We start from the raw sequence: 14,462 nt of genomic DNA on the forward strand, positions 1-14,462 counted from the left end.
CCCTTACAGCTCAGCTACCTTCTGAAAAATAATTAACATTACAAAGAATCCTCTATGGGAATCTGCAGCTCTTAAAGCTGAATTGTCTCCTGCATCTAAGAAAAATGGGAAAAGCACTTCAGCACTAACACAAATGGCTCAGCAAACCAGGGAAGGGGCACCCAGGCTCTCTCACACAGCACTCCAGCTTTGTGCGGGGAGTCAATGCAGCATGAGAGGTCCTCTACCCACAGAGGTCATAAGGTCCTCCAGAAGGAAAGATGTGGGACCAGGTCACCGAGGCCAGCAGTGCCGCCCCCCCACAACCTGGCTGCAGAGCCCAAAGAAGCTTCATGACCTCAGACCACTGGGCAAGGTCAATGAATGCATCTTATATGCTGTCTCCGACCAACTGAATCACTACCTCATATGCAGCTCAATGCATGACTCACCCCCCACTACCTGCCCCAATTACTCGCCTGCCAACAATTTGTACCAATCACGAGGCACATATCCCATTCCTAGCCTCACCCTCCCCCCTTGGAGGAGATGGTGCAGGCCATTCCTGGAAGGGGTATGGCTAAGCTATTGGCTAGCAGCGGGGCTGAAAGGATACAAGGTGCAGGTATCCTCATATGGTAATCTCCTTCTCGCATGCACCTCTTGCTATCCCACCCTCCCCTCACCACAACTCCACCAATTTGCTTTCCTCATTTCAAAAAGCATAATTCAATCAAGCAGAGTCAGCATGGTTTTATGAAAGGGAATCATGTTTGACAGATTTGTTGGCGTTCTTTGAGGATGTATCGAGCAAGGTATTTAAGGGGGAACCAGTGGATGTGGTGTATTTGGATTTCCAGAAGGCGTTCGATAAGGTGCCACATAAAAGGTTACAGCACAAGATAAAAGTTCACGGGGTTGGGGGTAATATATTAGCATAGATAGAGGATTGGTTAACTAACAGAAAACAGAGAGTTCAGGATAAATGGGTAATTTTCCAGTTGGCAAACAGTAACTAGTGGGCACAATGGACATGATTTTTACAGCACGACAACTGCAGGAAAAATGCAGGGAACAGCACCAGTCCTTGCACATGGCTTTCTTCGACCTTACAAAGGCCTTTGATATTGTCAACCGCAAGGTTCTATGGAGCGTCCTCCTCCGTTTCGGATGCTCCCAAAAGTTCGTCGTCATCCTCCACCTGCTCCATGACGACATGCAGGCCGTGATCCTTACCAACGGATCCATTACAGACCCAATCCACATCCGGACCGGGGTTAAACATGGCTGTGTCATCGCCCCAGTCCTCTTCTCAATCTTCCTCGCTGCCATGGTCCACCTCACAGTCAACAGGCTCCCCGCTGGAGTGGAACTAAACTACTGAACTTGTGGGAACCTGTCAACCTTCGTTGTCTCCAGGCCTGGTCCAAGACTACCCCAACCTCTGTCGTTGAACTACAGTACGCAGACAACACCTGCATCTGCGCACATACAGAGGCTGAACGCCAAGTCACAGTCAACGTTTTTACTGGGGCGTACGAAAGCATGGGCCTTACGTTAAACATCCATCAGACAGGTCCTCCACCAGCCTGTCCTCGCTGCACAGGACTGCCCCCCAGTCATCAAGATCCACGGTGCGGCCCTGGACAACGTGGACCATTTCCCATACCTCGGGAGCCTCTTATCAACAAAAGCAGACATTGACGACAAGTTTCAACACTGTCTCCAGTGTGTCAGTGCAGCTTTCGGCCGTCTGAGGAAAAGAGTGTTTGAAGACCATGCCCTCAAATCTGCCACCAAGCTCATGGTCTATAGGGCTGTAGAAATATCCGCCCTCCTGTATGGCTCAGAGACATGGACCATGGACCATGTACAGTAGACACCTCAAGTCGCTGGAGAAATACCACGAACAATGTCTCCGCAAGATCCTACGAATCCCCTGGGAGGACAGACGCACCAACGTTAGCGTCCTCAACCAGGCCAACATCCCCAGCATTGAAGCACTGACTATATTTTATCAGCTCCGCTGGGCAGGCCACATTGTTCGCATGCCAGACACGAGATTCCCAAATCAAGCACTCTACTCGGAATTCCTTCACGGCAAATGAGCCAAAGGTGGGCAGAGGAAATGTTACAAGGACACCCTCAAAGCCTCCCTGATAAAGTGCAACATCCCCACGGACACCTGGAAGTCCCTGGCCAAAGACCACCCGAAGTGGAGAAACTGCATTCGGGAGGGCGCTGAGCACCTCGAGTCTCGTCGCCGAGAGCATGTAGAAATGTAGCGCAGGCAGCGGAAGGAGCGTGCAGAAAACCAGTCCCACCTACCCTCACCCTCAACAACTATCGGCCCCACCTATGACAGAGTCTATGGTTCTCGTATTGGACTATTCATTTTTAGAGTGGAAGCAAGTCTTCCTCGATTCCGAGGGACTGCCAGTGATGATGGTATAAGGGTGATTAGTTGATTTTTTGATGTCATGTTGGATGGATAGATGTATAAAGTTGGATTAGAAAGTTTGCTTTGCGGAGGCTTTAATTTCAGCATTATGGTCAAGAGGACCCTGTGATGGTCAGTAACAGAGGGAAGGATAGAAACATAGAAAAATAGGTGCAGGAGTAGGCCATTTGGCCCTTCGAGCCTCACCATTCAATAAGATCATGGCTGATCATACCCCTTTCCTGCTTTCTCGCCATACCCCTTGATCCCTTTAGCCATAAGGGCCATATCCAGCTCCCTCTTGAACATATCTAACGAACTGGCATCAACAATTCTCTTCGGAAGAGAATTCCACAGGTTAACAACTCTCTGAGTGAAGAAGTTTCTCCTCATCTCAGTCCTAAATGGCTTACCCCTTATCCTTAGACTGTGACCCCTGATTCTGGACTTCCCCAACATCGGGAACATTCTTCCTGCATCAAACCTGTCCAGTCCCGTCAGAATTTTATATGTTTCTATGAGATCCCATCTCATTCTTCTAAACTCCAGTGAATACAGGCCCAGTCGATTCAATCTCTCCTCATATGTCAGTCCTGCCATCCCGGGAATCAGTCTGGTGAACCTTCGCTGCACTCCCTCAATAGCAAGAACGTTCTTCCTCAGATTAGGAGACCAAAACTGAACACAATATTCCAGGTGAGGCCTCACCAAGGCCCTGTACAGCTGTAGCATGACCTCCCTGCTCCTATACTCAAATCCCCTAGCTATGAAGGCCAACTGCCATTTGCCTTCTTCACCGCCTGCTGTACCTGCATGCCAACCTTCAATGACTGATGTACCATGACACCCAGGTCTCGTTGCACCTCCCTTTTTCCTAATCTGCCGCCATTCAGATAATATTCTGCCATCGTGTTTTTGCCACCAAAGTGGATAACCTCACATTTATCCACATTATACTGCATCTGCCATGCACTTGCCCACTCACCTAACCTGTCCAAGTCACCCTGCAGCCTCTTAGCATCCTCCTCACAGCTCACACTGCCACCCAGCTTAGTGTCATCTGCCAACTTATAGATATTACTCTCAATTCCTTCATCTAAATCATTGATAGAAACATAGAAATTAGGTGCAAGAGCAGGCTATTCGGCCCTTTGAGCCTGCACCGCCATTCAATAAGATCATGGCTGATCATTCAGCCTCAGTACCCCTTTCCTGCTTTCTCTCCATACCCCTTGATCCCTTTGGCCGTAAGGGCCATATTTAACTCCCTTTTGAATATATCTAATGAACTGGCCTCAACAACTTTCTGCGGTAGAGATTTCCACAGTTAACCACTCTCTGAGTGAAGAAGTTTCTCCTCATCTCGGTCCTAAATGGCTTACCCCTTATTCTTAGACTGTGACCCCTGGTTCTGGAACTCCCCAGCAACGGGAACGTTCTTCCTGCCTCTAACCTGTCCGATCCCATCAGAATTTTATATGTTTCTATGAGATCGCCATTCATTCTTCTAAACTCCAGTGGATACAAGCCCAGTTCATCCAGTCAATCCTCATATGTCAGTCCTGCCATCCCGGGAATCAGTCTGGTGAACCTTCGCTGTACTCCCTCAATAGCAAGAATGTCCTTCCTCAGATTAGGAGACCAAAACTCAACACAATATTCCAGGTGTGACCTCACCAAGGCCCTGTACAACGACAATAAGACCTCCCTGCTCCTATACCCAAATCCCCTAGCTATGAAGACCAACATACCATTTGCCGCCTTCACCGCCTGCTGTACCTGCATGCCAACCTTCAATGACTGATGTACCATGACACCCAGGTCTCGTTGTACCTCCCCTTTTCCTAATCTATCACCATTCAGATAATATTCTGTATTCCTGTTTTTGCCACCAAAGTGGATAACCTCACATTTATCCACATTATGCTGCATCTGCCATGCATTTGCCCACTCACCTAACCTGTCCAAGTCACCCTGCAGCCTCTTAGCATCCTCCTCACAGCTCACACTGCCACCCAGCTTAGTGTCATCTGCAAACTTGGAGATATTACATTCAATTCCTTCATCTAAATCATTGATGTATATTGTAAATAGCTGGGGTCCCTGCACTGAGTCCTGCGGCACCCCACTAGTCACTGCCTGCCATTCTGAAAAGGACCCGTTTATCCCAACTCTCTGCTTCCTGTCTGCCAACCAGTTCCCTAGCCACGTCAATACATTACCCCCAATACCATGTGCTTTAATTTTACACACCAATCTCTTGTGTGGGACCTTGTCAAAAGCCTTGTGAAAGTCCAAATACACCACATCCACTGGTTCTCCCTTGTCCACTCTATTAGTTACGTCCTCAAAAAATTCTAGAAGATTTGTCAAGCATGATTTCCCTTTCATAAATCCATAGGTGTGGGCCAAATGTTGAAAGGGGAATTGGGGTTATGGTCTCTGGTACCGCAGGCGTATGATTCCGTCTTGGATATCCCTGCTGTTTGAGTTGCATCCTTTCTTCAGCTTCTTCCTCTTCTGCGTCTTCCTCTTCCCTTTGCAAGCGGATGCTGTAAATCTAAAATAAAAGCTTAAAATTCTGGAAGTACTCAACAGGTCATGCAGCATCGTGACCTGAAACGTGAACTCTGTTTCTCTCTCCACTGATGCTGCCTGCCTACTGAGTATTTCCATCTTTTTCAGTCTTCTCAAAGACCTTCCTTTACCATCCGAGGCCTTGCAAGGGTCGAGCAGCATTCCTTGCACCAAACTACTACTTCAATAAAAAAATAAATAAATTCAGTCCAAAAGCTTGAATGCAAACATACTTGAAAGATATATGTGTCCCTTTAAGAAAGACTGACAACATCTCTGTTAGTCTGCTGTTCGCTCGCTTTTCAGAGTGAGCTTGAGACCCAGCGCTAAGCTCAGTGCTAAGGTTGAAGTTCACTCAGCCTGATGTTAAGTCAGCATGATGTCATGCTCTCCATGTTTGTTTTTCCATGGCCAGCGCTGCTATTGGCAGCGCTAAGGTCCTCACTAAAATGGCGGCCACCGAGTCCCGTGCCAGAGAAGGGCATTATAGTGGCAGCCGCCAGTTTTTGTCAGGATTGCGGCGCTAACTCATGGTGGTACGGTGGGGAATTTCTGAGCTTGCATGCCTCTGTCAGCTACGTTTATATAGCATTAAAGTATGTATAGTTCATCTCGGCTTCCCTGGTCTAGCTAGGGGAAAGCATCAAGCAAAGTTCCTGCTCCTGATCGCTCTCCAGCAACCCTTCCTGGACAGTGCAGACATCTGAACAGGAGCTGGCTGGACTGTGGTAAGCTCCACAATCAAACGGCCACGGTCTAGGCCAGCACATGAAGAATGCCTCCTTGGGCGAGCTGCTGGAGAATAACCAGTGACCGTGGAACCTGTCCAAAGTGAGTCAGTGTCCTCGGGAGACCAGGAAACAACAAAGAGCGCAACTAATTACCCATTACCTCTTTTCACTGACAAGCTCCTGTTTTTAGGAATACATTCACAGTGCATTCTATACCACCAGGGAGAGCCGTACAGGGAGCAGCTTAACGTGGTGATTGAAATGTAAATGTGTTTCACATAAATTCTTTTCCTCCACCAAAGAAAAGAAGCAGAGGTAAAAGATGAAGATGATAGAAGAGGAGAATAAATGTAAATACGATGTGAGATGTCTCATCATTCACCTCCCTTGAATGACCCAGTTTTGTCGTAGTGGATTCAGTATCTTTAACATTATCTGCTTCATGATGATTTGCATCCAAGTGCAATGAAAGATAGCACTACTTTTAAAATGATTAAGTGAGAGATAGAGGATAGACAGTGTTTCGCAATAGTAGGTGACATCGCATTATCATACTTTATGGATCGCTGCAATCTTTCACATATTTGGTAGCCTAATAATTTCCATCCTGCATAAACCAATGAATCATCCCCCCCTCCCAAGTATAAAGAATATCTGATTTCCATGCTTTGCCGACATCCTTCATGGATACAAATAAAATAGACTGTATCTTTTTCCTTTTCTAAAAAAAAAGCAATCCATTATGATTAACAAAACTGTTTGAAGTTGTTAGTGTTTCTCACAAAGTACCAGCCTTATCCTCAGCTTCCCCACCTCCAAACCAGATGCGAGGACGGTTAAAGGAAAATGTGACACTAATTGCGGTTAGTCTATGCCTGAATCAGGTCCAAGAAATTAGTCTTTTCATTTTGACAAATCGTTTTTTCTTTAACAACAGATTTTAGAAGCCCTGTATTTATTTACTTCAGGCACTAACTGGCAGAGTAGTGGTACTAAGAATACATCGTACAGGAAACTTACCACCACCAGGGCCCATGACAGACTTGCCATTTCATATACCTTCGAACCTCTACGCACAGCATCCCTGGCGGTGGGATGTTGACCCACTAGAGGCTGCTCAGAAAGTGGCCTAAACCATTTTTATCTTTTATTTTTGCAGGAAGCTCCTCCTGGCCCCACAAAAATACTCTGGGCCACTCCCAGCCCGTGCGATCCCCTCAACCCCCGCCCCGGCTCACTCTGTATATGAGCATGTTGATTTCTTGCCCACCCGAACCACTGAGCTCTATCAGAGGCCAGTTTGGCACATACAATTTATACATAATAAGGTCCAAGCCTCAAAATTACTGCCTTTTTACACCAAACGTTAAAATCGGCCGAATAGTATAATAACGCAATTATAGTTTGCTGCCCTAATGGCTAAGTTTATGAACACACTGCTCTGATGTGGTACTGAGATAAGCAGACCCTAAATTTAATCCTTGGTCTATGCCTAAGTTAGCTGATCTCAGAAAAGGGCTTGGTATGTGCACTACAATCAGCTAATGATTACCATCCAGTAACCTAAGCTGGAAAGTTTGAGTGATGACAGGATCGTTTTGACTTGATATTGGGTAGTAAAGTTCCTCTCCAAATCTGAGGGGACATAGGGTCCATTTACAGAAGAGGCTGGTGACACTGAGCCCAAAAACATATCTAGTGCCAACGTGAAATTTATAACCTGGATCCTGAATCAATCTAAGGTTTCCCTCTCATTATCTAAAAGACCATTCCTAATGTTGATCATTCATTTCTTGAATTAGTTCTTTCTGGCACCTGTCTTAAATTGCCCTGTCACCAGTTTTAGACAATATCCCCTTGTTCTAAGAGTCATTTTTATAAGCCTCACTAATGATGATAAGTTCTACCCCATGTATTTCACTCCTGCACCAGTCTAGTGTTGTCACCCATACCTGTGATACCCAAGTTGAGCATCATTTGTACTGATGACGCAATAACCTGCTGTACCTTAAGACGGGTCCCTTCTCCATACCAAGGTTGTGCAAACCTATTGAGGTATGTGCACTAATGAGGCTTTTTTAGAGAGAAACAAATGAATTTAATGATATATGTTAACATGTGTAGCACTGCGGTGATTGATAATTCTCAGTGCGAGAATTATCATCCCAGTGTTTAATCAGGCAGTTTCTCCAGCCCAGTTACACTGCAGTTTTTATTGCAGTCGGCTCATCGGCTCCCAGTTTTGCAGGAGGGAGATAGTATCTCATTTTGTCTTCACATATTTAGGATGCAGAAGGAACTGTTCAGGAACAAAACACTAAAATAATGTTCTCCTCAATTTGCAATATTGTAGGTAATGATTGTGGGATTTTGCCTAAGTGTTTAGCTGAACAATAAAATTGTTCATTCTCTTTTTAATTAGTGGATCACATTAACAGATTACCCATCTGAGATTCAGACCAGGACATTTTATACTGGCAATTAAGAATGCTGGAAAGAATACTTTTAATAAGTGCAAGTCATACTTGTACTACAAGCCCTGGTATTGCTGTGTGACTAGAAGGTGCCATTTTATTGACCTGCCCATTATAAACAGCACATTACACGGCATTCCTGTTCCAATTCCGAGTATTTTTTTGACGTTTGTAGCGAGGTTGCCACAATGATTAAGTTTTTAATAAAGCCGCAATTTTCTGCCTTAGAAATTGAAGGACAGCATAAGATGCTTTCCTTCTCTTAATAAAATTGAAGCAACCAATTGCCCGATTGCACCTGCCTAAGTTCTGCTCCTGGTCCATCAACTATCACAGCATCTTATACCCCAACTCATGAGGGACTATTGAAAAATAAGTGCAGGATTGAAAATTAATTTGACTGACGACACTGTGCATTACAGACACTGTCAGAGCAGTAAAGCTTTATATTTCAATTGAGTAATAAGGCAATGCCCTACGATTACACGCTATGAACTATCTTTTTCTGTTTTCCTTCCTCCTCCTTCTGCCAGTATGTTCTCCTGCCCTTCTGTCATGAGAGGTGCTGACCTCTTGTGAGCATAGGGCGCATACTGGTGCCTGAGCATAAGCAATGAATACCAACACACGGCTTATTTGGGGAGGGTGTTCAGTGGGCAGCACAGTCTTGTGCAGGGCAGCAGCAGCATTCCATTACTTGTCTACTGTGCATGTGGAGCCACCACACACAAGGACTTGTCTCCTCACTGCGCACTCCAAGGATAAGAACATAAGAAATAGAAGCAGGCGTAGGCCATTTGGCCCCTCGAGCCTGCTCCGCCATTTAATAAGATCATGGCTGATCTAATCATGGACTCAGCTCCACTTCCCTGCCCGCTCCCCATAACCCTTTACTCCCTTATCGCTCAAAAATCTGTCTATCTCCGCCTTAAATATATTCAATGAACCAGCCTCCACAGCTCTCTGGGGCAGAGAATTCCATAGATTTACAACCCTCTGAGAGAAGAAATTTCACTCCATCTCAGTTTTAAATGGGCAGCCCTTTAATCTAAGACTATGACCCCGAGTTTCAGTTTCCCCTTTGAGTGGAGATATCCTCTCTGCATCCACCTTGTCAAGCCCCTCATTATCTTATATGTTTCAATAAGATCACCTCTCATTCTTCTGAACTCCAATGTGTATAGGCCCAACCTTTCTTCATAAGTCACCCCCCCCCCCCCCCCCCATCTCTGGAATCAACCTAGTGAACCTTCTCTGAACAGCCTCCAATGCAAGTATATCCTTCCTTACATACAGTGTATATCTTGGTTTAACCTCCAACCAACCATTACCGATGCCCAAAACGGGACAGATGTTGGAAGTTCTGCTAGATTTTGCATGCTCATGAAGTTTAGCGGTAGGGTAGCTCAGCTGAACCCAGTACGTTTCTTCTGACATTACTCACTCACACTCTTATCGGACCACCATCACCACAAATACTCCCAATGGTTCAAGGAGGAACAGACCACCACCACCTCAGGGGATGGGCACTAAATTCGGCCTTGCCAGCGCTGCCCACATCCTGAGAACAAATAACAAAAACTTACCAGCAGGGTTTATTTGATCAGGAGCAGGAATTCTGGTTGGCATTACATTCCCTAACCCAGGAATCCTGAGGCCAATCACAGCACACTAAAACATTGCCCGCACTGAAGTTAGTTACAAAGTTTCATTTAAGCTTCCGCAATGACCTAGTAGATAAAGGCACCAGAAAGCTGCAGTTTTTGCACTGAGTTAATAGATCTCAAATGGGGTGGAAGGCTGGGAGTTACAATTTACTTCTACATCTCGACAAAGGAGGTGAGAAATCAGCCTGGGTTCTTGCTTTGGGTCTCTTCCCAGTGAGCCCTGTTGGAATGTGCACTTGTGTGGGCCTCAAGTAAGGCCAGGGTCTGGATTGGTTGTGATGATGCTTCTGATCCCAAACTCTCTCCATCATAAAGACCGCCTATTTCCAACTCCGTAACATCGTAGATTTCTGCCCCTCCCTCAGCCCATCTTCTACTGAAACCCTCAGCAATGCCTTTGTCAGCTTCAGACTTGACTATTCCAATGCTCTTCTGGCCAGCCTCTCATCCTCCACCCTCCAAAAATTCAACTCATGCAAACTCCGCTGCCCGTATCCCATCCCTCACTGGATCCCGCTCACCCCATCACACCTGTGCTCGGTGACCTACATTGGCTTCCAGTTCAGCAATGCCTCATATTCTCATCCTCATGTTTAAAGCCCTCCACGGCTACAGCCCCTATCTAACTCTATAATCTCCTCTAGCCCTGGAGCGGGAGAACCTACAAGTAAATATTGGCCGCTGGTCTGTATGTCTCAGTACCACAATAGGCAGTGCACTTGCCGATTGAGCCATGGTGGGGCAGAGGGAGGGGGGAGCACCCAAAGATATTTCAGATCACTGTGCACACACTCCCCCCTCTCCACACCCCCCCCCCCCTGCTTTGTCTGCCTCTTCCCAGTTCCTTCTTATTCTCCATTGCAAGTTCTAGCACTGTCTGTTTAGACTTCACCTCTGTGACTGATCCACATTTCTCTGATGCAGTAGTTTGCCAGGTTCATGCCGGAAGCCTCGCTCACTGACCCCGCGTCTCGGGAAGTCAGAGGTACAAAATTTTACATTCATTAATTCTGCGGGTAGAAAATTGCAATGAGTGGTGGTGGTGGGGGTGCCCCTGTCATTTATGAATGGCATGGCCAGTGAACAAGGCTCCCCAGTGCAGGGAAAGCACAGATAATCGTCCCTACCGAACCATGTCACCACCGGTATATAAAGTGATGTTGGACTTCACAGATTTTTAATGAAATTCACTCTGAAAATTTTGCTGAAAAGTAATAGACTTCTTCAGAGCAACACACGTCCACATTTTCATTGCAAGTCGACACATCTCTTCAACCCCTGAACTATTTCTTGTGCCACATCTTTCACACTGGTATACAGAAACTCTTCATGCCTACACAGAATATCCTGCTGATTGAGTACTGTCAAAGCTTCAGCTTTGGTACCTAAAGAATTGAGGTCGGAAATTACTAAGAAATATTACTGCGAATGCTGTGCAGTGAAACTCAGTTGAGATTTGACGCACTGTGCTTCCTGATTGCAGTATTTCGGTGAGTTGAGAAGCAATCTGATCACCAGCCAGGGCCCTGAGCAGCGGCAAACACTGAATGCGTGCTTTGAGAAGCTAATGGAAGGAGTGGAACAGAGCTTGCTGATCAAGAACAGAGACAGGTAAGCTAAGACAATGCAGTGATGGGGTCCGGTCATAATCAGGATCAAAGTTTTACAGAGGCAAACATGGCTGGTCGCCCACAGCAAACATGGCTGTCTCGTCCATAAATATCATCAGTCACAGTTGGCATTTAACCATTCTACTCCAATGCCATTTAAAAAAAATAATTCTTGGGATTTGGGCGTCACTAATGTGGGGCCGGAGTTATGCATATGCCAGACCGGGTAAGGATGGCAGGTTTCTTTAGTGAACCGATTGGGTTTTTATGACAATCCGACAGCTTCACGGTCACTTATACTGATATCAGCTTTTTATTTTGAGACTTTTTAAACTGGATTCAAATTCTCAAAGTGTCTTGGTGGGATTTGAACTCGCCTTCTCTGGATTATCAGTCCTGGCCCCTGGATTACTGGTCCAGTAGCAAAGCCACTACACTACCGTACCTTGAAAAAAGCAACTTGCAAACATGTGCATATTCTCAAGTTTTTATCATTCATAGCCTTATAGTATACAGTAAAATTTTACATTCAACTTTACTTCTACATAACTTTTAGCCTTCAGCCCTCCCTGTCACGCCACAAACTGACCGTTTACAGTAGGTTTGTGGAAGCTGTTGCCTCCCCAGCCCATTTCTTGGTGTGCTGCACATAAACCTTGAGTTGGGTTTATGAAAGCAGCATACAATTAAAACTGATATCCTTATATAATTTACATTTATTGCTCTATATATCTATGAACCACATTTATTAACATGCACAAATACATCTCTATCCCAGCTGTTATACCATGGTACATCTATGAACCACATTTATTAACATGCACAAATACATCTCTATCCCAGCTATTATACCATGGGAGGAATCATAGCTGATCCGAGTCTCATCTGATGCCCATAGCTTACCCTTTCCAGCAGGGCTCTCTGGCGAGTGATCAGGCTGACCTCACTTCCTTCTCACTGTGTGCCGAAGCCGTCTGTAGTGGCCCATCTCTTGCCTTAGCTGAGATCAGCCACTGCAGACAGCTTCGGCACACAGGGAAAAGGAAGTGAAAAATCAGCCTGATCACTCGCCAGTGAGACCTGCTGGAAAGGGTAAGCTATGGGCATCAGATGAGAATAGGATCAGCTATGATTCCTCCCATGGTATAATAGTCTGTTAAGCCTTATGGGGGGACTTTTAACTCCTGTTGGCTGTCAGCATGATGTGGAGCAATTGCTCGCGAGGTGCTGCTGGAAGCCCCGTCCATTTTAACAGCTGGGCAGATCAGCTTCTTGTTCCAAATGGGCATACAGAAGCTACCGGCCAGCGAATAGCAGGGGGGAGGTTCAGAGATCACCCAACTGGAAGTCGTCGGTAAGTGGGTGGGGGATGCGGAAGGATACCAGCAGCGAGGTGGGGGTGCAGCCCAGACTTTCTTTGTGGGGCCCAGAAGGGCACTCTTGATCACCTGGGCCCACAAAGATGGGTTTTATACTCACCTTCTAGGGTCTCTGCTTCTACTCAGCTGAGCATCTACAGTGGGCGCTTTACTCAGCAGCCCGTTAAAATGGCTCCAAGTCGCTATTTATTCAATGGGACCCCCATTTGCATAGAATCACGAGTCTCCCACCTGAGTCAGGCCTCAACCACCCAGGCAAAACAGCGGCGTTGAAATGGCCACGAGGCCCTAAAACAACAGTAAGTGTGATTTGAACACCTACTCCACCCGGTTTCCACCAAGCGGGGGAAGGATAAAATCTCCCCCTTTACTGTCTGGATTCACGTGAAGATTGGGTAGTTGTGCGAGATATTGACTGGCTGGCACCTCCTTTACAACAGTATCTCGGCGAGAATCAACACCGACGGAATTGCTAAAAAAAAAACTAGATAAAATGGGTGTTTCATTCAATCATAGCTGATTGTTTTTTCAACTGTTTGATTGTTAAACGAGATTCCTACTGAGCTTGGACATCAGGACCCCATTTTGATTTCTTCCCCCGTTGCAGGTTTACACAGAATGTGTCCGTGTTTAAACGCGACGTGACCGAGACTTTGCGCATCAGCGCAGCTGCCAGTAACCCCACGGGCGCCGTAGACATGATGAGCTGACGCTGAACACTGATGGCAGACATAATCGGAGGAGCTGCAGTGCCCAGGACAATGAGCGTTACGCCAGTGCGTTTTGTTACTGCCACAAAATAAAAGTGTCTTTTCCACCTTGGTACATGAGACAATAGTGATCTTCCTGGGTTTGGGAGGTGGGGAGGGAGGGGGTAACTCACTAACAAAATCTAGTGACAGTTCAGGGTGGTTTGGTATCTGAACTAATGCCTCACTTATTGCCTGGCTGGCACTGGTCTCTGTGTCAGTGCAACTACTACGTTCTGAACAAAACTCGTGTTGGGTACAAAAACTCTCTATTTTACAGTGGAGCTATTCACAATAACTCTGATGAGATTACATTTCACCTACAATGTAACACACTTCTCAGATGGGCAGAAGTTGAATTTCAAGTATATATGTAAATTATTATACTGGTAGCCAGTCCCAGTTTGTCAGCCCGTTGCCAAAGGTTGTCATCAGAGTTACCTGGTTATATGTGAATAAATTCATCCTCCCTGGTTTTCGAGGCTCTTTTATTTCGAACAGAGGTGTACCCCTGCATAAAAGCTGGGCACATGCTGGCACATTCAACCAATAAGGATAGAGCAGTCACCAATGCTGTGACACAAGACTCCCAAAGCAAGTGCTCTACTCGGAACTCCTTCACGGCAAGCGAGCCCAAGGTGGGCAGAGGAAATGCTACAAGGACACTCTCAAAGCCTCCCTGATAAAGTGCAACATTCCCACTGACACCTGGGAGTCCCTGGTCAAAGACCGCCCTAAGTGGAGGAAGTGCATCCGGGAGGGTGCTGAGCACCTTAAGTCTTGTCACCGAGAGCATGCAGAAATCAAGCGCAGGCAGCGGAAAGAGCGCGTGGCAAACCTGTCCCACCCACCCCTT

At 46.2% G+C, this 14,462-nt stretch overlaps 1 protein-coding gene across 2 annotated transcripts in view; it reads left to right on the forward strand.

The window, feature by feature from the left end:
- LOC139263090 (ran-binding protein 17-like) overlaps positions 1-14,082 on the forward strand; it is a 918,854-nt gene extending 904,772 nt beyond the window's left edge. For both annotated transcript variants that reach the window (XM_070878629.1, XM_070878630.1), the window contains 2 exons: positions 11,352-11,479; positions 13,465-14,082. In XM_070878629.1, coding sequence (XP_070734730.1) covers positions 11,352-11,479; positions 13,465-13,567 — 231 coding nt within the window. In that variant the 3' untranslated portion in view covers positions 13,568-14,082. The remainder of the gene's footprint in view (positions 1-11,351; positions 11,480-13,464) is intronic.
- The last annotated feature ends 380 nt before the right edge of the window (positions 14,083-14,462 follow it).

Source organism: Pristiophorus japonicus, chromosome 4, assembly GCF_044704955.1.
Source record: "Pristiophorus japonicus isolate sPriJap1 chromosome 4, sPriJap1.hap1, whole genome shotgun sequence".
NCBI classification, from domain to species: Eukaryota; Metazoa; Chordata; class Chondrichthyes; family Pristiophoridae; genus Pristiophorus; species Pristiophorus japonicus.